We start from the raw sequence: 22,533 nt of genomic DNA, 5'->3' as shown, positions 1-22,533 counted from the left end.
CAGGCCCATCAGGCGTCTTCAATAAGTAAGGCAATTGAGATTCAGCATAAAATTACTCTATTTATTGCCAGGTTTTGGCCACCATTTTGGAATGGAGGTACTGAGACTCACATGTGAATCAGCTGACATTTTTAGACGCAGGGGCTCATTTATGTTAGCCAATCGCAACAGCGCTAACCCAAGCTCGCCGCCTCCAGCCCGGTACTTCCCAGCGGGCTTTCCTGATTCTGAAACAATTTCAGCACCCTCAGGGATGCTCTCAGAAGGCGCGGGAGAGGAAAGCTCTATTGGTAAGAGGCGTTTGCGGATGACGCCCATATGATGGGTCCTAGCTGTTAACTCCTGACCGATATAACAACCTTTGGTGAAACTGATCCCGTTCATGTAAGCCAGGTTGGATTCCAGAGGCAAGGCTATTCCAGGAGGTAGATCTTCAATACCCTCAGGGATGCCTGGAAAAGGAAGAGTTAAGAGTTAAGCAGCATCTAAAAATTGGTAGTACCTTGACTGGCAACACTGTAGATGTATCTGGTGCTGCTGTTGATGACAACCCCACGATCAAATTCCCAAAGGATGGCTCACTGAAACAGTACCATTGTTCTGGCATCCACAATTGTTCCGCACGGTGTTGTAACACACGACAGAAAATGCTGGTTGTCATTTATCACAACTGCTTGGAACCCATATATTTAGGGCAATGTCTCCTTCTTTGCCAAGTCATGATAGGAATAATCAAGCATGAACTTCCCTCTTGTTTACACTCCTCAAATAGGAAGCCTCCAAGGTGCTAAAACTCATTACACACTATGGAAAATACATTCCACACAGTTTTAGTCGGTAACAAGGTTTGGTTGTAGGATTATTGCAATAATGACTAGTCCAGAAATCTGCTCCTATACAGACTGATTTACAGCCCGATCCCATAGAACTATACTCAACACCTCCACAAGTACGATGATTTTTAATTAGTTTCAGAGTTCTGATATTATGGAGGGCGGGGGAAATCAGATCACACTCTTTCGCTTTGTTTACCTGTGCGTTTTCCTAAACGCAACTCACAAGTACTAGCTGACTGAAAGAACTGGGCATGTTTTGCCTGGAGAAGAGAAGATTGAGGGGAGACACGATAGCACTCTTCAAATACTTAAAAGGTTGTCACACAGAGGAGGGCCAGGATCTCTTCTCAATCCTCCCAGAGTGCAGGACACGGAATAACGGGCTCAAGTTAAAGGAAGCCAGATTCCAGCTGGACATCAGGAAAAACTTCCTGACTGTTAGAGCAGTGCGACAATGGAACCAGTTACCTAGGGAGGTTGTGGGCTCTCCCACACTAGAGGCCTTCAAGAGGCAGCTGGACAACCCTCTGTCAGGGATGCTTTAGGGTGGATTCCTGCATTGAGCAGGGGGTTGGACTCGGTGGCCTTGTATAGGCCCCTTCCAACTCTGCTATTCTATGATTCTATGATCACCACCAGGGGGCTTCAGCAATTCTGGTCCTGAGTTCTTTATGAGCCCGGGTCACGGCTTGACCCGAGAAAGGACATAAACAGATCCAATTTTATGGCCAGCAGTAAACTCTTTAAACCCATGTTGCCCTCGAGGTAATTTTAGTAATTTACAAACGTTCCACTCACAAAGTGGTAAGTGATAAAAGTCAATTTAAATAAATGCTGGGGAAGACCAAGGTATATAACTCTTGGGGTGGGGGGTGAAGAATCAGTAGGGTTAGTTGTTCTTTTTAATGTATGGATTGCATTCATTTATGGTGGAAAACGCATATAGTTTGCTCTTACATTACAGTGTGTTCCTGTACATGTTTACTCAGAAGGAAGTGCTGCTGTGTTGAGTGGGGCTTATTCTCAGGGAAGTGTGTGGTGGACTGCAGCCCTAAACTGCAATCTTATACAAGACTCAGAAGTAAGCCCATCAAATTCAATGGAACTTGTTCCCAGGTAAGTATGGAGAGGATTGCCTAGGGCTGTAATCCTGTACACGCTTACTGGGAGGAAATCCCATTAAACTCAATGGGGTTTCTGAGTAGACATGCATAAGATTGCATTGTTAATTACTCAGGGCACAATGTGGCAGCAATTTCTCCAGTATAAACACCATTGAAATGAATGAGACTTGCACAGGAAGAGAACTTCCTGACGTACCCTTAGATTGCAAGGATCACGGGTTCCAATTCTGCATTGTCTCTCCTCCAACAACCCAGAATTCCAAGTTCGCACGTCATGCTAAACAGCCAGGATGGGGTGTCCCTGGGTTGTTTAGCTCCTCCCACTTGCAGCAGGAGCAATCAGGTGGTAGGAGCTAACATGCTCAATACGTAACAATCCAGGGTTTAAAAAAAAAAAAACCTGGGTGACACCTGAAGCGAGCCGTTGTTTGATTTTAGCCCAAGAAAAAAATCCAGATAAGCAAAATATTTTATGGTGAAATCTATACCCACTTGAAGTCAGTGGCAAAACACCCTTAGATTTTAGCATCCCTAGATAGCTATGGACACAATACACCAGAACATTCTTCTGTTCCAGCCACCCGCATGGATTGTGTCCTTAGTAAAATTAATTGGGTCCTCATACAACTGTTAAATACTTCTTTAAAAAGTATTCTTCCTAATTTGGGTATGCCTAACCAACTCTCTAACTCCACCCATCAAAGACCTGAATTTGCTCTTCAAAGGAGGATTGTTCACTGACTTAAAAGCCAACAAATTGCCTCACTCAAATTGTTTCTGGTTAGGGTATTCTCCACCTCACAACCCCCGTTTAAGCTGATCCCAAAATAAAAAGATTTTTGCTAGCAGACAGTGACTATACAGGAAGTCTGTTTTCATGCTATAGGCATGTTGCCACTACCACTAAAGGACTATTTTTAATACTTGGTGGAAAACTTTACTAAAGAAAAAGTCCTAGGGGTTGGTCATATGATGTTGTAATTTGTAAAGCAAAGCTTATAATCAGATCTGGTACAGTTCTCTCTACACAACATTATAGGATTGTGATGCTTGAAAGCCTTAAGGTTTCCCAAGCCTTTAATAATATGTGTTGCAGAGAGATAAGTTGCGTATTTTGAATATCTCCATTATTTTATACAATCAGCAGAACTGAGTAAGACACTTTCCTGAATTGTACCACATCAGGCTGCCAGGAATGTGGAGGGGGTTTCATAACTGAAGGCTAACTTCCCCACAACTTACATGCAAAGATACAACGATCTGAATAGGATCTAATGTTAGTCCTGAGTAGTGTAGACCCAATGAAATGAATGGGATTTAAGCTGGGTGTGACTTACATGTCTAATTCATTTCAATTGGTTTACTCTAAGTAGGATTGACATTGGATATGGCCTGCTGCATGAAGAAATGAACAAGTCTGGGAAATACTTCAGCCTAGCTTTCTCTCCAAGAGGCTAGTTCTCCATATACAATTATCTTCCCCCATGGAAAACATTCATATACATGGCTCGGGTCCAGGTTATTTGAAAGACTGTATTCTCCCTTACAAGCCTGCCCGTGCTTTGAGATCTTCTGGAGAAGCCCTTCTTTCAGTCCCGCCATCTTCACAGGCGTGCTTGGTGGGAACATGGGAGAGGGCCTTCTCGGTGGCTGCTCCAATGCTCTGGAACTCTCTTCCCGGGGAAGCTAGGCTGGCTCCCTCCTTGATGGGCTTTCAGAAGCAGGTTAAAACTTTTTTTGTTCCAGCAGGTCTTTGGAGAATAATCATAGAATCATAGAATAGCAGAGTTGGAAGGGGCCTACAAGGTCATCGAGTCCAACCCCCTGCTCAATGCAGGAATCCACCCTAAAGCATCCCTGACAGCTGACAGCTTGAATGCCTCTAGTGTGGGAGAGCCCGCAACCTCCCTAGGTAACTGATTCCATTGTCGTACTGCTCTAACAGTCAGGAAGTTTTTCCTGATGTCCAGCTGGAATCTGGCTTCCTTTAACTTGGCCCTCCATCTATGTTAGTGTCTTATAACTTTGTTGTGTATTTTAAACGTTTATGGTTTTGCTTCCCCCCGCCCCCCCAATGTATGTTTTAAACTTCGTAAGGCCGCCTTGAGGCCCAGCATTGGGCAAAAGGCAGGATACAAATAAATATAATAATAATAATAATAATAATAATAATAATAATTCACTGTACACTGTACTCCTTCCGTCGCCAGCTGAAGACCTTTTTATTTCCCCAGTATTTTAACACCTAATTTAACTTAAATTAAAACTTTGCTGTTTTAATTCCGTATTTTAACCTATATCAATCTGCTGTGTGGTTTTATCCTAGTTGTCCTTTTTATATTGTATTTTGTATTTGTGTTTTTAGATTGTTGGTTGTTTTTGCGAACCGCCCAGAGAGCTTCGGCTATTGGGCGGTATAAAAATGTAATAAATAAATTCAAACAAATAATGTCCAGCCTGAGGCGGTATAGCCCAGCACAGACAACCAGGAGCATATTATTCCAGTGCCCTGATTTCCTAAAGTCTTCCAGGTACAATTCAAGGTGCCGGCTGTTGCACATACATTCCTCAAAAGCTCTGGCCCTTGATTTGTATTAAACTCTTCCTATGCCCTCTCTGGACACATGCCTGGGAGGAGCAAATGACTCTCCCCTTCTAGCGCATGCTCATGCGCACTTCATGGGACTTGCCTCTGCAAACACTGGAGTGTTCATGGCAGCCGCACTGGCAGCACAAAGTGTGAAGAGAGCTCTCCGTTTATAAGAGCGTCCACGCACCAAGTTTAAATCTTAAGAGCAGACAAGGAAGCAGTCTTGGGTGTTGCTGTATTTTTATCAAGTCCCTTCTCCAGGTGATGGTCTCATCCCTAGCCTGGGCACGCTGCAGAAACAGCACAAGATTTTAGTTTGGATGCTGGCCACATTTAAGAATTTTAACTAGGTTGCTTTTGTCCATTCTGAGTCTCTGACACAGGAGGAGATATATGCTTGTCAAAATAAATACAAGGAATAGGAGGAAATTAAAAGGTGACAAACGAAACATACTTTTCTTGTGCTAAGTGCAGGGCCTTTCTGGAACTTTCTGCTGTAGCATTTCGCGATTCACAACGCGACTGGGTTTTATCCTCCCCTCTGTTTGTTTAATTAATTCTCAATTTTGCCTCCAAACCTACACATTCCATCTGTGATACATTAGGAAAATATTCAAATGTATGCAAACATGTAACATTTATTCTGTCTGATGTGTTAGGTGTGGACACTATCAAAATTACCATGTACGGTTGTTATCATTTTGTAATTTGTACGTAAGTTTTAAATTGGTTTTACCCTATTTCTTCGATTCTAAGATGCACTTTTTCCCCCATATAAACATCTCTAAAAATGGGGTGCGTCTTAGAATCGTGGGTGTGTCTTAGGGTTTTTTTCCCTGTTGATGGTACTGAAATTAGTGTGCGTCTTACAATCGATGGCGTCTTACAACTGAAGAAATACGGTAGTTGTAAACTTCCCAGAGAGCCTAGGCTGTTGGGCAGTATAATAATAATAATAATTAATAATTCCTTAATTTCCTCCCCTGCTTCCAGGATAATTGTTCAAATCAGTCTAAAGGTGGGGGCAGTTTTACCTTGTTTATACCTGTGCCTATGGTAATCCTTAATCTCTCCAATCTGGCTTCCAGGAATAATCTCTAGTGGGTCTGTGTCTTTGCTGGTTATCAGCCTCCAACCCATAACATCCACTCTGGGGTCAGGTGTCACAACCACAGCTTTGCCGGCGCATTGCTGGAATTTATGGGACACATCCTCAGACAGTTCCTTCGGAATGAGAGCCCACAAAGAGAGGTCAAGGCAGGGGCTAATGTTGACTTTCCTCCGGATCTTATACAGTTTCAAATGCTTTTGAAGGGAGTCCAAGACAGTGGCATCGCACTCCAACAGGATGTGAGGCTCTTCTCGCGGGCTTTCATGAATCCTGAAAAAGATCCAAGATCAGGAGAACACAGAGCAACTGTTGATTCTAATCCTTTTACCTTAATCCCAGCCCTGTCCTCTTCCTGTGATGTGAAGGGCCTCAAACGTTTAAGCTAATTTCCCCCTGCATCCAGATACCCAAGACTGTTTCCTGTAGCACAGGGGTGGGGGAACTCTTGCAGCCCTAGGGCAACACTTCTATTTCAGAGCAGGTCCGGGGGGCTGCATTCCAGTGATGGATGGGGCCAAAGAGCTAGGCCAAAATACCACCCCCTCAAAACCCCAGCGTATTTTACTTAGCCTGTACCTAAGCCCTTTTTACAGCGTTGTTTTCCCCTGGGGTCATAGAATAGCAGAGTTGGAAGGGGCCTACAAGGCCATCGAGTCCAACCCCCTGCTCAATGCAGGAATCCACCCTAAAGCATCCCTGACAGATGTTTGTCCGGCTGCCTCTTGAAGGCCTCTAGTGTGGGAGAGCCCACAACCTCCCTAGGTAACTGATTCCATTGTCATACTGCTCTAACAGTCAGGAAGTTTTTCCTGATGTCCAGCCGGAATCTGGCTTCCTTTAACTTGAGCCCATTATTCCGTGTCCTGCACTCTGGGAGGATCGAGAAGAGATCCTGGCCCTCCTCTGTGTGACAACCTTTTAAGTATTTGAAGAGTGCTATCATGTCTCCCCTCAATCTTCTCTTCTCCAGGCTAAACATGCCCAGTTCTTTCAGTCTCTCTTCATAGGGCTTTGTTTCCAGACCCCTGATCATCCTGGTTGCCCTCCTCTGAACACGCTCCAGCTTGTCTGCGTCCTTCTTGAATTGTGGAGCCCAGAACTGGACGCAATACTCTAGATGAGGCCTAACCGAATAGAGAGGAACCAGTACCTCACGTGATTTGGAAGCTATATTTCTATTAATGCAGCCCAAAATAGCATTTGCAAATGACACACAGGGGTTCCCAGGGACTACCCATGGGAAATGGGGATTTCCCAGTTTTTCCGCAGTCCTAGGACCATCCCAGGAGATGTGTGGGTGCCTGCCCCTGCCTCGTCCCACCTCCTCATGAGTAAACGTGAGGCAGGAAATGGGCACAGGACTCTTCAGGCACTCTGTGCCCATCAGGGGTGGGGAGGAGTGGAGTCCAGTTTTTTTTTTTAACTTACATATTTTTTGGCGTGCAACTGCACTCATCTCCTTTAAAAAAAAAAAGTTGGGCGTGGTATCCTTCCTTCCTCCCGGGATGTTGCGCGTACGTATGGATCCAGGGGAAGGATCTCATGAGCACAATATCGCTAGATCCTCCCCCGTCCCTCCCGGAAGGCCCGGAGGTGTAGAAAGGACCTGAGGTTTAGGAGAGGCATTTCAACCTTTTAGAAGGGGAGAGGGGAATACAATGGTTGAAAAGCAATGCCTGGGCACGGTAATGGACTGGATGAGGGCTAACAAACTGGGACTCAATCCAGACAAGACGGAGGTACTGTTAGCGGGTGGTTCATTTGTCCGGCGAGGTGATGTTTGCCCTGTCCTTATTTATTTATTTATTTAAGCATTTTTATGCCGCCACTCAGCCAAAAAAGGCTCTCACGGTGGTTTACAAAAGTATTTCTTGACAGTCCCTGCCCACAGGCTTACAATCTAAAAGACATGACACAAAAGGAAAGGGGTTTGGGAGGGAGGAGAAGTTGGGAAGCGTAAGAGCTCTGCTGGACCAGACCAAGGGTCCATCTAGTCCAGCCTTCTGTTCATACAGGGGCCAGCCAGCTGCCCACGGAAAATCCTTTTGCAGGACCTGAGTGCAACGACATCCTCCTGCCCATGTTCCCCAGCAATTGAGGCACATAGGCACATTGCCTTTGATGCTGGAGGTAGCGTATAGAAAACAGGACTAGTAGTCATTGATAGCCTCACAGCAACACATGCATTTAAATCATGTAAGCTGCCTTAAGTTCCTTGGAGGAAAATAAATGACGATGAAGATGGCGAGGCTAATATTCCGGAGCAAGTCCTTAATGTTTTAATATTGTGGGTTTTTTTTTTTTAAAAAAATGTACATTTATATTGTATTTTATAGTATGGTTTTATACTGTCGTTTTATACTTTGAATGTTTTTAATTTTTGTGAACTGCCCAGAGAGCTCCGGCTATTGGGCGGTATAGAAATGTAATAAATAAATAAATAAATAAATAAATTCATTTCCTATGTTTTAAAATGTATATGTTTCTCTTCTCCCAGGCATTTTTAACAGCATTTTAACAGCATTTAACAACGTTAAGTTTGTTTTTAATGGACCCCACAATTGTTGTTTTTAAATGGATACTGTTGTTTTTATACTGTTTGTGTGTGTGTGTGTTTTTAAATTGTATACTTTTAATGTTTACTATTTTTAAATGTTGTAAACCGCCCAGAGAGCTTCGGCTGTGGGGCGGTATATAAATGTAATTAAATAAATAAATAAATAAATAAAATAATAAATAAATATATGTTTTAAATTTTGTAAGGCCGCCTTGAGGCCCAGAATTGGGCAAAAGGTGGGATAATGATAATGATAATAATAATATATAATAATAATAATATATAATAAAATAATAATAATAATAAATAATAGTCACGCAGGGCAAAGCACGCGACCCCCCACCTGCAGCAAAGGGCTGCGCTCACCTGTACAGGATGACGTCATAGAGGCACCTCCCCTGGACGTTGAGGGCATGCGCGTAGAGCGCGCGCGGCGCGTCCGAGGCCCCGCCCACCGCGGCTAGGCGCGTCACGTCATTGGTCAGCAAGCCCTGGAGGAAGGTCTCCACCTCGGGGCCTTGGAGGCGAAGCAGCCCTCGGCTCAACGGGAAGCAGTCCGCGGTCGCAGCTCCTTCCCCGCTCAGCCTCTTCGCTTGGCCGCCGAGGCGCAAGCCGCGAAGCAGAACCCGCCGCAGCGCCCCGCTCGCCCTCACCAGCATGGCGGCCCGAGAAAGAGCGCCAAGGCTGACGGCCCCGACCTCCCCGCCGCCATCTTGTGTGTGGCAGAGGTGGGCGGTGAGGAGGGAGTGTGGGCCGAGTGCGCAGGCGCAGCCTCTTGGTCTTTCCCTATTACTGCAGAGCCGGGGTGGGGAAGGAGGAGCTTCCTCCTCAAACCCCCGCCTCCCATTGGCCTAGATGCCTGCCCATTATTCTGAGCTGCTTCTGTCCCTGTGCTCCCAAGCTCTCTTAATTGGGATGCTGGCTAGGGCATCATGGGAGTTGTAGTCGAACACATCTTGGGGGGGGGCAGGTTAGTTTATTCATTTCTATATTCAGCTGAATAGGTTACATACAACTCAGTAAAAACAAGGTAGTCCTTGACTGCAGGTTTATAAACTAAAAAATACAAAAGGAAAAGGATGAGGAGAGAAGGAGGAAATAATAGGGTGACCCTATGAAAAGGAGGGCAGGGCTCCTGTCTCTTTAACAGTTGTATTGAAAAGGGAATTTCAGCAGGTGTCATTTGTATATATGGGGAACCTGGTGAAAGTCCCTCTTCATCACAACAGTTAAAGCTTCAGGGGCTATACTAGAGTGACCAGATTTAAAAGAGGGCAGGGCTCCTGCAGCTTTAACTGCTGTGATGAAGAGGGGATTTCACCAGCTGGTGCAGGCATACAAATGACACCTGCAGAAATTCCCTTTTCAATACAACTGTTAAAGATACAGGAGCCCTGTCCTCCTTTTCATATGGTCAGCCTAGAAATAAGCAAACTCAGGCGCTAGGTTACATAGTAATATTTATATTGGTCAGCAAGAACTGAGAAAGGGGTTAGGGATAGGAGAAGCTAAATTGAGCTGATCTCTTAGCAGAGGTGGTGGAGCAGGCCTCCATGCTGTCTCTCCTTCTATCGCGGCCAGTTGACAGCAAGAGGAATGGTTGTGTTGTTATTTTTATATAGTTTATATCAGCTATCTCCAATATTATGCCCTCCAGATGTGTTGGGACTAGCCGGGGAATTGTGGGAGTTGTAGACAACACATCTGGAAAGCACCAGGTTGGGAAAGACTGGTTTTTGTAGTGTCATCAACGTACTGTAACGACAACAAAAACAGGTCCCTGCCTTAGAATGAATTCTAACATTCAACATGGTGGAAGCGGTAAAGGACAGGTGGCAGTCCATTGGTCACTTGCGGTCCTCGGAGGCCTTGAGTGTGGCCTTTCTTTTTTTTTTAAAAAAAAAAAAGCCTTTTAAAAATTTGTTTCCCCACGACTGTTGATGAAGGAGCAACTTTATCATTTGTGTGATAAAAGACGAAGGGGTTCATCAGAAGAGTGTTCTATCACACACGCTACTGCCCACTCACGGGTTTTTGCACATCCTTTAGATGCCGCCATCTGCCTCTTGCTTCTTCTTTCCGTCATAAAATGGCCCCCCTTTAATCCGACTTTTTTGTGGGGGGTAGTGGGATGTGCCGCTGTTTCCCCTCTGTGTGTGCAGGAAAAGCAGTGCGATAAAAACGCCCCCTGAATTAGGCCACGTGGTCTTTGTTTACTTCCTCTTTTTTCTCTGGGAAGAAAAAGTAATGTGGGACAGAAGTGGGGGGCGGAAAACTGACGGTAGGGAACCTTGATTCTCCCCTCCCCATCTGATGAAAAGAAAAAAGGATGGTTGTTTTTCAGCTCAACGCTATGCAGGTTTACTCAGGAGTAATGGGACTTTCTCCCAAGTAAGTGTACTTAGCTGTGGAATGCAATTCTAATTGTTTGCTTGGGAGACATTTTAGTGGGACTTCGTCTCATTTTGCTTAAACAGGATTTATTCCTAAATATGTACAGAGGATTACAGCTTTTGCCTTTTTGCCTCAGGTGGTGAAAAGGTTAAGGCCAGCTCTCATAGAATCATAGAATAGCAGAGTTGGAAGGGGCCTACAAGGCCATCGAGTCCAACCCCCTGCTCAATGCAGGAATCCACCCTAAAGCATCCCTGACAGATGGTTGTCCAGCTGCCTCTTGAAGGGCTCTAGTGTGGGAGAGCCCACAACCTCCCTAGGTAACTGATTCCATTGTCATACTGCTCTAACAGTCAGGAAGTTTTTCCTGATGTCCAGCTGGAATCTGGCTTCTTTTAACTTGAGCCTGTTATTCCGTGTCCTGTACTCTGGGAGGATCGAGAAGAGATCCTGGCCCTCCTCTGTGTGACAACCTTTCAAGTATTTGAAGAGCGCTATCATGTCTCCCCTCAATCTTCTCTTCTCTGGGCTAAACATACCCAGTTCTTTCAGTCTCTCTTCATAGGGCTTTGTTTCCAGACCTGATCAGCCTGGTTGCCCTCCTCTGAACACGCTCCAGCTTGTCTGCATCCTTCTTGAATTGTGGAGCCCAGAACTGGACGCAATACTCTAGATGAGGCCTAACCAGGGCTGAATAGAGAGGAACCAGTACTTCACGTGATTTGGAAGCTATACTTCTATTTCGGCATATACTTCTCTCACTGCAAAGAGAAGCATAACATCAAATGAGAGTCAAAGCTTAAATATACTGCCCCAAGGAAGCACTCCTGCAGAAATATGTGAGGAATTCTGTGTAACTCCCAACACTTGCAACTAACGTATTTTAACACTGTATGGCTTATTGTGGCTGTGCCAGCTGGAAATGATGGGAGTTGCAGTCCCAAAACATCTTGAGGGTGCTAAGGTGGGGAAGCCCAAGCTGTTGACTGGCTTTGCAGCTCACTGGGGAAAATAAACTTCCTTCACACACACACACACACACACACACCGCCCCACCCAGTATGTGATAGATGAAGAGAGATGTAACGTTTTTAGAGCAAAGTATCTGTCTTCAACCTTTACTTCTTTGCAAGGACATAGCCCAACTTCCATGAAAATATGTCTTTGTTCCGATTGCATGAAAAAAAGTCATTCTTCTAAAGCAGAGAAAGGGAATGTGAGGTCCTTTAGGTGTTGTTGGACTTCAGTTCCTATCAGCCTCAACCAGCATAGCCAAATGGTCAAGGGTGATGGGATTTGTAGTACAACATCTGAAGGGTCTCCAGTTCCCCACCTCTGTTTTAAAGCATACTGACAGCCTCCTGATCATCAGTCCTCCAGAAAAATGGGCAACACGTTACGTGCAATAAACAAACTGAAAATTTTATTACGTTTCATTAGTATTGGACATTGGACGTCCGACAGTTTTGTGTTGTTGTGTTTTATTATTATTGGACATTGAACATCCAGCAGTATTATGTTGTTTTTAAGTGTTCTATCGTTCTAAGTACAATCCGGCAGTAACATTTACATTGAAAGATATTTACAGAGACAAAAGTCCGTTTTTATATTGTTTCTCATACAACTTGAAAGTTAGTACACACACACAAAATACAAAAAAAAAAAAGTGGAAACTTCATAACAGCATAGATTTGTTATGGCAATTTAGTTAATTTCAAGTATTTTCCAGTGGAATGGAATGTGAGTGATAGCATAACCTGGCTTTCGTTCTATATTGTTCTTTAAACTTGAAACCATTTCATAGCCATATTATCTGTTACAACTTCCCACAGAAAAGTCTGGGAATTTCATGCGGGTGTTGTGATTTATTCGTAGGAGACCTTTGTCAGCCTCATTGAAACCACAACTCCCAGAGTTCTTTGGGAGGAAGTGCTGATTTGGGGGGCAATTATAGTGAAAACCAAGCAGTTGTGTTCTTTTGTGGCGTGCGGGTATTGTAGATTTGTTTTGGGTTGCTTGGGAATCATATATTTTTTCAATGGAGTGGATACCACATAGGACAGCCTTTCTTGTCCTGGCATCCTCCAATGTGTTGGACTACATTTCCTATCATCCCTAACCATGACCAGGTATGAGAATCATAGAATAGCAGAGTTGGAAGGGGCCTAAAAGGCCATCGAGTCCAACCCCCTGCTCAATGCAGGAATCCACCCTAAAGCATCCCTGACAGATGGTTGTCCAGCTGCCTCTTGAATGCCTCTAGTGTGGGATGTAGTCCGACAAATCTGGCAGGCACAAGGTTAGGCAAAGCGGACATAGGAGGCTCCATGAAAGTCGTCTGAATGAAAATAGCGTCCATGGAACCAGTTACCTAGGGAGGTGGTGGGCTCTCCCACACTAGAGGCCTTCAAGAGGCAGCTGGACAACCCCGTCAGGGATGCTTTAGGGTGGATTCCTGCATTGAGCAAGGGGTTGGACTCGATGGCCTTGTAGGCCCCTTCCAGCTCTGCTATTCTATGATTCTACATTCTGATGCACCTGCATAGTGGCATGGAGCACACACAAATGGAGCAATGTTCGCCCACTACCTATCACCCCTCGCCATTTGACTTCTCCCTGTAGCTGGGGTGCAGAACCTTAGACCTGGGGCCAATTCCCCAGATGGCCACACTGCTTTCCACCAACCACCAATCATTTCCAGGTTTATGGGCTTTTGTGCAGTTTTCCCCCCTATCTTAAAAGGTCGAAATGTCTCTCCTACAGCTTAATTACTGGCAGTAAGAGCCTTAAGTTAAAATATGCTGGATTTTTGCCCCCCTTGTTTTCGGCCCCACCAACACTGGGATGCGGCCCCCAAGATTTTCTCCAAAATGAAATCCGGCCTTTGGGCTCAAACAGATTTAACACCTCTGCCCTGTGGATTCAGTACAGTTGCACTGGTGTGTAAAAGGAAATAACTAGTTTTGTGTGTCTAGATTGGGCTAAAAGAGGAGACTTCTGTAACCATCTTTATCTAAATCCATAGAAAGTTGATCACTACAAGACAGAACGTTGCTGTCATTTCTGTTGCCTTGCCTTCCCCACAGTGTTGGAATGGGCCATGAGCCTATGGCAAATGGCTTGTAGAAAATGGCTGGGAAACTCAGGAAACTTTATCTCCCTCCCTACTCTGGCGAAGTTTGGGAAGGATAGCGGTTGATTCACACGACCGCTTGGACATGGTGAAACCACTGCTGTAAGGAAGATTTTTTTCTGGCGTTACCATTTTCATGTCTGCTTCAACGCTCCTTCAAAACATGGTGAACTAATCCCAGTATATCCAAGAATTGACTACAATACTGGATACAGGAGGGGGGAAAATATTGTGGCCAGAATGTTGATCAAAATGGCCATGTGAATTGGAGAGCCATTGTTTTAATTCAGGGGTGCAGAACCTCTTTCATCTCGGAAAAGCTCTCGGGGGCCAAATTACAATGGTGGGCAGAGTCAAAGGTAAAAGGCGCAAGGGCAGAATACCAAAAATACCAGTAAATTTTATCTTAAAGGTCTTATTGCCATTAAGTAAACCTTAAATAGAGTCATTTCAACTTTTCAGAATGGCGGAAAAACTGCATAAAATCTGAGAAACCTCCAAATGTTTGTTGACTATGAGAAAGGGGGCACGGCCCCTGGGCCTGAGGTTGTGCATGCTTGTTTTAATGGAACCAGCTTTAGCTCAACCATTTCTGCCTGCTATTGGACACGGCCTGACTTGCGTCCAGGGCAACCTATTTCTCCAGGAAAAGGAATCTCCTAGCCCTGAAAGATGGGTAGATTTTCTCTCACACCTTCTGTAATACAGAAGAGTTTTCTCGGCTTACTTCCTGTGCGTTCTTTTCAGAAAAAGAGAAATCGGGGCTGCAGCGGACCTGCAGATGCCTCATCCCTGGCTGGGGACATTCTGTGGTTCCTTGGTGGCAAAGGTGTGGAAGTACACCCACTACACCCACTCGGGTACTTTTGATCTAAGCTTCAACATTCATTATAATAAAGTTTCAAGAGAAAATAGCCAAAAGGCTGATAGTTGATTCACACAACCATTTTGATATGAAGGATATCGACACCACGCTCAGGTTATCTGCAAAATACAGGGGTCTGCAGATGTCACCTTTCCACCCCAGGGCCAAAGTGTTGCGTTGACCAACCGGTTTGCCAATCTGGAGCGCTAGTGAACTACAACGCACACCTTCGGGTGGAGGAAGTGAGGATGGCCACCACAACTGAATTCTGCCAGTTAGCTTCCCCAACGCAGGGCTCTCCAGATGTTTAGGACTGCAACTCCCATCATTCACAGCCAGCGACGACAAGAATTGCAGTCCGATACACCTGGAGAGCACCAGGTTGGAGAAAGCTGCTATAAATCAATGCAACAGTGGTGCAGAATATCAGGCCTAGGGTCCCAATCCGTGCTCTCGAGTGCCTCCCCCAGTCATTGGGGGGTGTCCTGGGTTTTGTGCAATCCTCACCCCCCACTTTAAAAGGTTGAAATTCCTCTCCTGAGGCTCAGCTACCGGCAGTAAGTGCTCTAAGCTAAAATAGGCTGGTATCATAGAATCATAGAATAGCAGAGTTAGAAGGGGCCTACAAGGCTATCGAGTCCAACCCCCTGTTCAATGCAGGAATCCACCCTAAAGCATCCCTGACAGATGGCTGTCCAGCTGCCTCTTGAAGGCCTCTAGTGTGGGAGAGCCCACAACCTCCCTAGGTAGTTTGGGTATTTTGGCCCCCTCCAAGACCTTCTCTAATAGAATGTGGCCATTGGGTTGAAAGAGGTTCCGAACTCCTGCTTTATGGGGTACCAGGCTTTACCAGGAGTTTAAATGGCCTCTTTTTTTACATCACTGGACAAATTTATTTATCAAGAGTTATTTGCCATGGGAGCCAACTGGAATGCCTCTGAATACCAGATGCTGGGGATGAACAATAGATTGGTCATCACTTCATGCTTGTGAGCATCCAGAGGTATCAAGCCAGCTATTCTCAGAGACAGAACGCTGGTTTCCCAGGGCTTTTCTTAATATGCTTGATTCCTGTTCTGGTCAACGTTAGTCCGGCGTAGCAGGATTAGCACTGGGGCAGGAGCTACGCCATGCCAAACAGCAAGAACAGCTCAAAACCTCCACACAGAAGTGCCCATTTTAATAAGCTACGTTTTGGGGGCTCTTCTTCCAGGACCGTCACTCCTACCCATGACGTCAGGAAGTTCCCTAAGGTGCAGTTTTATTCCACAAACGCGTGGGATCTCCGCCTTATTAGAACTGATCTCCTGCTACGCAAAGATGCAACACAGGGGTCGGAAGTGTTCCATTGTTCTGCCCGCCTAATGTTATTGAAGGCACTTTTGTTTAGGGTGTGCTGTAGCAGTGGTGAAACGCTTCTCACCCCCCACATCAGTAGCAAGCAAATGTTGTTGGAACACAACGTTTTACGATACCTTAGTAAGTTAGATCTTTGTCCGCTTCTCGGCTTCGTGCTGATAGTATGAAAGAATAAACAAGGCGCACCTCTAGGGTGACCATATATGGGAAACCAAAAAAGAGGACACCTAGTGTGTGTGTGGGGGGGAACAGCTTTCTGAATCCTGCAGAAAGTACGTTATTCCCCCGCCACCTTAAAGAACCCGATTGGAGTGGAGGAGGGGAAAGGATTTCATTCTGCACCACCACCATCCACTCCAATTGGGGCCTTTTCTATAATGTCCACAAATGACCCACTTTCCCCTTTAAGACCTCAATTGGAGCTCGGGGTGGGGGAATGATGTGCCTCAAGAAAGCATGTCACTCCCTCCTGCCATGCTAATGGCAGCCTTAAAGAGGAAGGTGTGTCATTCCAGGACATTATTGAAAATTATAGAAAATCCCCCCTGACACCATGGAAAGAACAAAAACAAGGACAAATCCGGGGAAATCCTGACAGTTGGTCACCCTACGCACCTCTGAAGCTGTGACTCCACTGAAGGCAACAGCAGAAATCCCACAGACGTCACTTGTTCTGGGCCTTCAGCCTCGCCTTTGAAACCTAACTCCTGCTTTATGGAAGCCGTTACACAGCTGCAAAATGGCAGCAGATACAGGTTAGTGCAGCCTTCCTCAACCTGGGGCGCTCCAGATGTGTTGGACTGCACCTCCCAGAATGCCCCGCTGGCTGGGGCATTCTGGGAGGTGCAGTCCAACACATCTGGAGCGCCCCAGGTTGAGGAAGGCTGGGTTAGTGTACCTTTAGCGTTGACATCTGCAATTCTAATTGCAGCGGTGGCCCTTTTATGAACGCCATCAACCAGTCAGAATGATAAGCTGTCACCGTAGCGCCTGTAGGTGTGTCGTCTTCCACCAAAGGGAGTTAGAAATTAATTCAGTTAAGGGCTATTTTAGTCATTAAAACAAAGCAGAGGATGTACAGAACAAGAAGGCGTATGGTTCGGAATGACAGTTGCTCTGCACGGTCAAGATTAATGCCCCCCCCCCCGGTGCTGCTGCCTTGAATGCAGAACCCATTCTCCTTGGACAAAGCAAGAAATGGTGCATGGCATGGTACAAACCTGTCCACAGGTGAAGCAGGCCCTAACCCAAACTGACGCAGAAGGCTGGGATGTTGTGGTGGGGCTGCCCTTGGACACGTTGCAAAGCAGGGAGCCAAAAGTCAGAACCGTTGGCGACAAAGAAAAGACAACGGACAGTTGATAAGGAAGGGGATAGAGGTAAAAGCAGATGGTCCGGCAGAATGTGGAACATAAAAAGGACAAGGGGGGGGAAGAAGAAATTGGGCAGGCAGAGAAAGGGAAGACATATTGAATGGAAGCAGCTCAGCAAGGGAGACTATACCCAAAGGCTCTACAGACCAGGTCAGGGTGGGGTTCCCAGGCCTCAGGGTCATCTGAGTGCCCTTCTCGTCTTTCAGGGGACCATGTTCTCCTTTCTTCAGGAACCTTGAATCAGAGGGTAACTCTTTGTTATCAGCACCCCAACCCCAATTTTGCGTGGGTCAAGGGACAATATTCAGGGATTTACTCCAAGAGAATTAGGACACATATGAAGGACAAAAGCCTTGTGATTTTCCCTGGGGAGGAACAAGGAATGTTGTGCAAAGGTGTCTCCCCCCTCTTTCCAGATGTTGAATGGCTAGTGCATCGGGGAGACAAAAGAGGGCTAGGGAGTGAGGTGAGGCCTCTTGTTAACCAGATGGGGCAAGCCTTCCTCAAATACATCACTGGCAGCATTTAGCAAGACCATTGACTTTTATATAAAAAGAGACTCGTTGTCAGTGCTCTCTGGGACAAGCCCCATGTTGATGGAGAAGGCACCTCTACCCCTCGAAGCCCTGCCCTCCTTCTTAGGCTAGGCCTTGCTATATCCAAACAGAGTTCTTCCCATCTTTGCCGTTAGAGCTACCCTTCTCCGAGCTGGCTTTGGGCTTAGGCCCGTGCTTCTCCTGGGCAGTGTTGGCTCGGTTCTGCTCCGCCACAGTCCCGCCCGAAGCGGGGCTGCTGGTCCTCGAGGGATGGGTGTTGGCCTGAGTGCTGTTGTAGCTCTGGAACGCAATGTCCAGCTGTTCCTGAGCCACCCGCAAGTGTTTATGGAGGGTGGACAGATCCGGCGGGATGTTCTCGTCGGGGCTCGTGCACTGCTGTTCTTGAGCCACGTTGGCCAAGTTCTGCTCGTGCGCCATGAGGCTGTTGGGCACCTTGGGCTGCTTGTCCGATTTCACCACCAGGTTATACTCCGGCGGGCAGGAGATATTCTTTGGGTAGGCAGCGTAATTGTAGGGGGGCTGCCTGAAGCTGTGGACCTTTCGCTCCCGAATGGCGTCTCTGATGGTGCCGATGCCCAAATGGCACATCTCGGCCAAGTTGAGCAACAGGCAAAGGCAGCTGACGACGTACATCACCAGGAGGAAGATGGTTTTCTCCGTCGGCCTCGACACGAAGCAGTCCACGTCGTGAGGGCAAGGCAGCCGGGTGCAAAGGTAGTACGGCATGACTTCGAAGCCGTAAAGCATGTACTGCCCAATCAAGAAACACACTTCGAAAGAGGCTCTGGTGAGAAGCTGGAAGACATAGATTTTCATAAGGCCCTCTTCTTGGATATGTCTCCGGCCGTCGTGTTTCTGCTGATCCTTCTTCTTCTTCTCCTCCTTCGTCTTGGCCTTCTCGTCGCACTCCACAATCTCGTCCGCTATCATGGGCTCTTCCTCCTCCGCCGCCAAGGGGTCTTCTAGATTGCGGACCGATTGCCAGTTGAGGGCAAACTGCTTTTTCTTCTTGAAGCCCCGGAACCTCTTCTTCTCTTCCTCGGAGGACCTGGCGATCCTGTGGATGGCGTAGCCCAGGTAGATGACGGACGGGGTTGAGATCATGATGATCTGGAAGACCCAGAAGCGGACGTGCGACAGTGGCGCGAAGGCGTCGTAGCAGACGTTGTCGCAGCCCGGCTGCTTGGTGTTGCACGTGAACTTGCTCTGTTCATCCGAATAGATGGACTCGCCTCCGACGGCCGTCAGGACGATGCGGAAGACGATCAGGACCGTGAGCCAGATCTTCCCCACGAAGGTGGAGTGGTTGTGAATTTCTTCTAGCAGGCGGGTTAGGAAACTCCAGCTCATGTTGGTCATAGGGGCTAATCATTTATAACCTGCAATAAAGACAAAGAGACCGGGACACAGTCAATCCACATCCATCCCACAAAGACTCAAGCTCATCAACACCAAGCAGGATATCCCACTATGAAAGCGGTATATAAGAGGCAGGACCCACACGACTGCTTTATAGTGGTACTGAAGTGCACTGACAACGGTTGGGGCCCACTGACACAGACCACGTACCACTTTCATAGTGTTTTACTCTGCTTAGTGTAGATGCGTCATGGGCTCCAACAGTTGTCAGTGCACTTCAGCACCACTATAAAACAGTCGTGTAGATCCTGCAGTGCACTACAATACCGCTATAAAGCCGTATACCCTGTTAAAACAGCTCCACTGGCTTCCAGTCTGTTTCCGGGCACAATTCAAAGTGCTGGTTATGACCTATAAAGCCCTATATGGCTCGGGTCCAGGTTATTTGAAAGACCGTATTCTCCGTTATGAGCCTGCCCGTGCTTTGAGATCTTCTGGAGAAGCCCTTCTTTCAGTCCCACCTTCTTCACAGGCGCGCTTGGTGGGAACATGGGAGAAGAGGGCCTTCTCGGTGGCTGCTCCGGTGCTCTGGAACTCTCTTCCCAGGGAAGCCAGGCTGGCTCCCTCCTTGATGGGCTTTCGGAAGCAGGAAAAAACTTTTTTGTTCCAGCAGGCCTTTGGAGAATTATCTGCCCCTCCATCTATGTTAATGTCTTATAATTTTGTTGTGTATTTTAAACGTTTATGGTTTTGTTCCCCCCCCCCAATGTATGTTTTAAACTTTGTAAGGCCACCTTGAGGCCAGCATTGGGCAAAACGCGGGATACAAATAATAATAATAATAATAATAATAATAATAATAATAATAATAATAATAATAATAATAATGCAGCCGCATAGATCCTGCAGTGCACTTCAATACCGCTATAAAGCAGTCGTGTGGCTCCTGCCTTTTATATACCACTTTCATACTGCTTGGTGTAGATGAGGTCTCCGGCTGCAAATTGGGATTTTTGCCACGTCTTACGGCAGAATCTCTTACATCCTGATTCTATTTCAGAGAAGCGTTGGGGGTCACGTTCTTGAGGGAAGGCAAAAAGGGTACGACCAAAAACCCAGCCCATTTTAGTGCAAAGCTCATAGTCCCAGGACATCAGCCTTGGGTGAGGCATTCCAACATTTTAGAACGGAACAAGGACTGCACAAAATCTGAGAATCTGCCAAGTGATCGGTGGTCTGGGACTAGGGGAAGGGACAGTGGATTGGGACCATTGGAGGGCCAAATTTGGCCCCTGGACCTGAGGTCCTAAACCCGAATCTTAGGAGCTGCACATTCTGTCCCCTTACCCACCCCATCAAACGCCTGCACTATAGTAATTCAAAGTGAGCACCAAATTTTACAAGAAATTCTGCAAGTTATATGTTGCGTAGATTATGAAAATTAAGCATGTTTGTCTAGCTTTGCTCCTTAGGCACCGTTTGATTTTGTTTTCTGCCAACAAGAAATGTGTAAGCCACCCACGAAAAGACTTGACCAGAGAACGTGGATCCAGTATGCTGGTTTGATAGGGGTGAAAACAGCTGCCCCCAAATGTGAGCGGTTAAATGCTGCCACACTCCGGCTCCCATCATACGTCCCCATGACTGCACTCTCCTGCCTCACCACCCCGCAGCGACAACCGTGGGCCAGGCTTAGGTGGATACAAGATCAAAAGGGAGGCCTCACGGCTCTGTAATGGTGAACTTAGTTTATCCCTGCCACAATTAGGAAGCTTGTCACTGGAGGATCCCATGGGCAGAGGGCGAACACAGGGCCTGGGCGGCCTTGCAGATGTTTTGAAGTGAAAAAGAGTAACAGAACAGAGGCGCTGAGTCATGGCCGGTCATACAGAGAGATGTAACATTAAAATGTGGAATCTCCCGGTCACACACACAACCTTAGCGTGCCCTGTTTCCTTACAAGTGACATTCTGGGCGAAGCTTGCACCACACCCATGATTAAGACTGGGCAGGACTGCCCGGGACCGGCCACTCTTGCAGAACCTTGTAACACATGACACGTAGCATTCCCATGGCACTTTGGAGCAACCTTCCCCAAGTGGGTGCCCTCCAGATCTGCTGGACTACAACTCCCATACTTCCCAGCAAGCATGGGAGTTATGGGAGTTGCAATATAAAACATCTGGAGTCCACCAGCTTGGGAATGGCTGTGTCCAAAGCACCACAAGAAGCCGTCTCAGTCATTCTTACAGCAGCCCTGCAGGGTAGGACAGGGATAGTTCTTAGCGGGTATACCTGCCCGGGCCCAAAGATCACCTTCAACGGTCCTTCTCTGGGAATCCCAGCCAAGTGAAGTGAGGTGGGTCACTACTAAGAAGAGGGCCTTTCCTATTGTGGCATTCCGGTTGCCGGATGAGCCCAGCGAGGCTCACCTGGCACCTACGTTGTGCTTTTTTCAGCACCAGATGAAAACCTTATTTTCCCATGCAGTTTAGTCTTTCAGTTTCTGTTGTTTTAAATCTGTTACTGTAATTTAAATCTTTGCACTGCTATGGGGTTTTATTTTGATTTTCATTTTATACTCTAAAAATAAAACAAACAACCACAAATAGCGCATCTAGTTTATACATTTTGAGAACTACAAGTTCAATCGCAGCTTTTAAAGCTCAGCTAAAAACTTTTCTTTTTCCTAAAGCTTTTAAAACTTGAATTGTTCTGACTTTTATACTGCCTGTTTGGTGCATTCTCTTCCCCTCCTTATTGCTTTATTATGATTTTATTAGAATGTAAGCCTATGCGGCAGGGTTTTGCTATTTTATTGTTTTACTCTGTACAGCACCATGTACATTGATGGTGCTATATAAATAAATAATAATAATAATAATAATAATAATAATTAAAAAAAAATCCAAAGTGTTACAATTTTATAGCTTTACACACACACACACACACACACACACACACACACACACACGTATTATAAAACACCAGCTTCAGTCACTACAGCTATACTATCATTTAAAACTTGTAAGCTTTTATATTATCATAGAATCATAGAATAGTAGAGTTGGAAGGGGCCTACAAGGCCATCGAGTCCGACCCCCTGCTCAATGCAGCAATCCACCCTAAAGCATCCCTGACAGATCGTAGTCCAGCTGCCTCTTGAAGGCCTCTAGTGTGGGAGAGCCCACAACCTCCCTAGGTAACTGGTTCCATTGTCATACTGCTCTAACAGTAAGTCTTTCCTGATGTCCAGCTGGAATCTTGCTTCCTTT

General features: G+C 46.2%; 2 protein-coding genes across 3 annotated transcripts in view; both read right to left on the bottom strand.

Moving 5' to 3' along the window:
• Positions 1 to 364: 364 nt before the first annotated feature.
• IBA57 (iron-sulfur cluster assembly factor IBA57) lies at positions 365 to 8,940 on the bottom strand. The gene is made up of 3 exons (XM_063122652.1): positions 8,585 to 8,940; positions 5,596 to 5,931; positions 365 to 452 (listed from the first exon to the last, which is right to left on the bottom strand). The coding sequence occupies exons 1-3, from the start codon at positions 8,875 to 8,877 to the stop codon at positions 443 to 445; spliced, it is 639 nt and encodes a 212-aa protein (XP_062978722.1). The 5' UTR covers positions 8,878 to 8,940; the 3' UTR covers positions 365 to 442.
• A 7,940-nt stretch (positions 8,941 to 16,880) lies between these two features.
• Positions 16,881 to 22,533, bottom strand: part of GJC2 (gap junction protein gamma 2) — a 63,445-nt gene continuing 57,792 nt past the window's right edge. For both annotated transcript variants that reach the window (XM_063122875.1, XM_063122884.1), the window contains exon 2: positions 16,881 to 19,278. In XM_063122875.1, the coding sequence (XP_062978945.1) occupies positions 17,996 to 19,258 (1,263 nt within the window). In that variant the 5' untranslated portion in view covers positions 19,259 to 19,278 and the 3' untranslated portion in view covers positions 16,881 to 17,995. The remainder of the gene's footprint in view (positions 19,279 to 22,533) is intronic.

The sequence above is a fragment of the Elgaria multicarinata genome, chromosome 1 (genome assembly GCF_023053635.1).
Source record: "Elgaria multicarinata webbii isolate HBS135686 ecotype San Diego chromosome 1, rElgMul1.1.pri, whole genome shotgun sequence".
NCBI classification, from domain to species: domain Eukaryota; kingdom Metazoa; phylum Chordata; class Lepidosauria; order Squamata; family Anguidae; genus Elgaria; species Elgaria multicarinata.
The sequence above is the reverse complement of the archived record's forward strand: the minus strand, read 5'-3'. Positions and strand labels throughout refer to the sequence as shown.

Bases quoted from the DNA above. Each gene is read 5' to 3' on its own strand.
- IBA57 (XM_063122652.1), bottom strand. From the start codon at position 8,877: ATGCTGGTGAGGGCGAGCGGGGCGCTGCGGCGGGTTCTGCTTCGCGGC. The intron at 5,932-8,584 runs GTGAGCGCAGCC...GATCTTTTTCAG, and splicing joins TATGACGTCATCCTGTACAG to GATTCATGAAAGCCCGCGAG.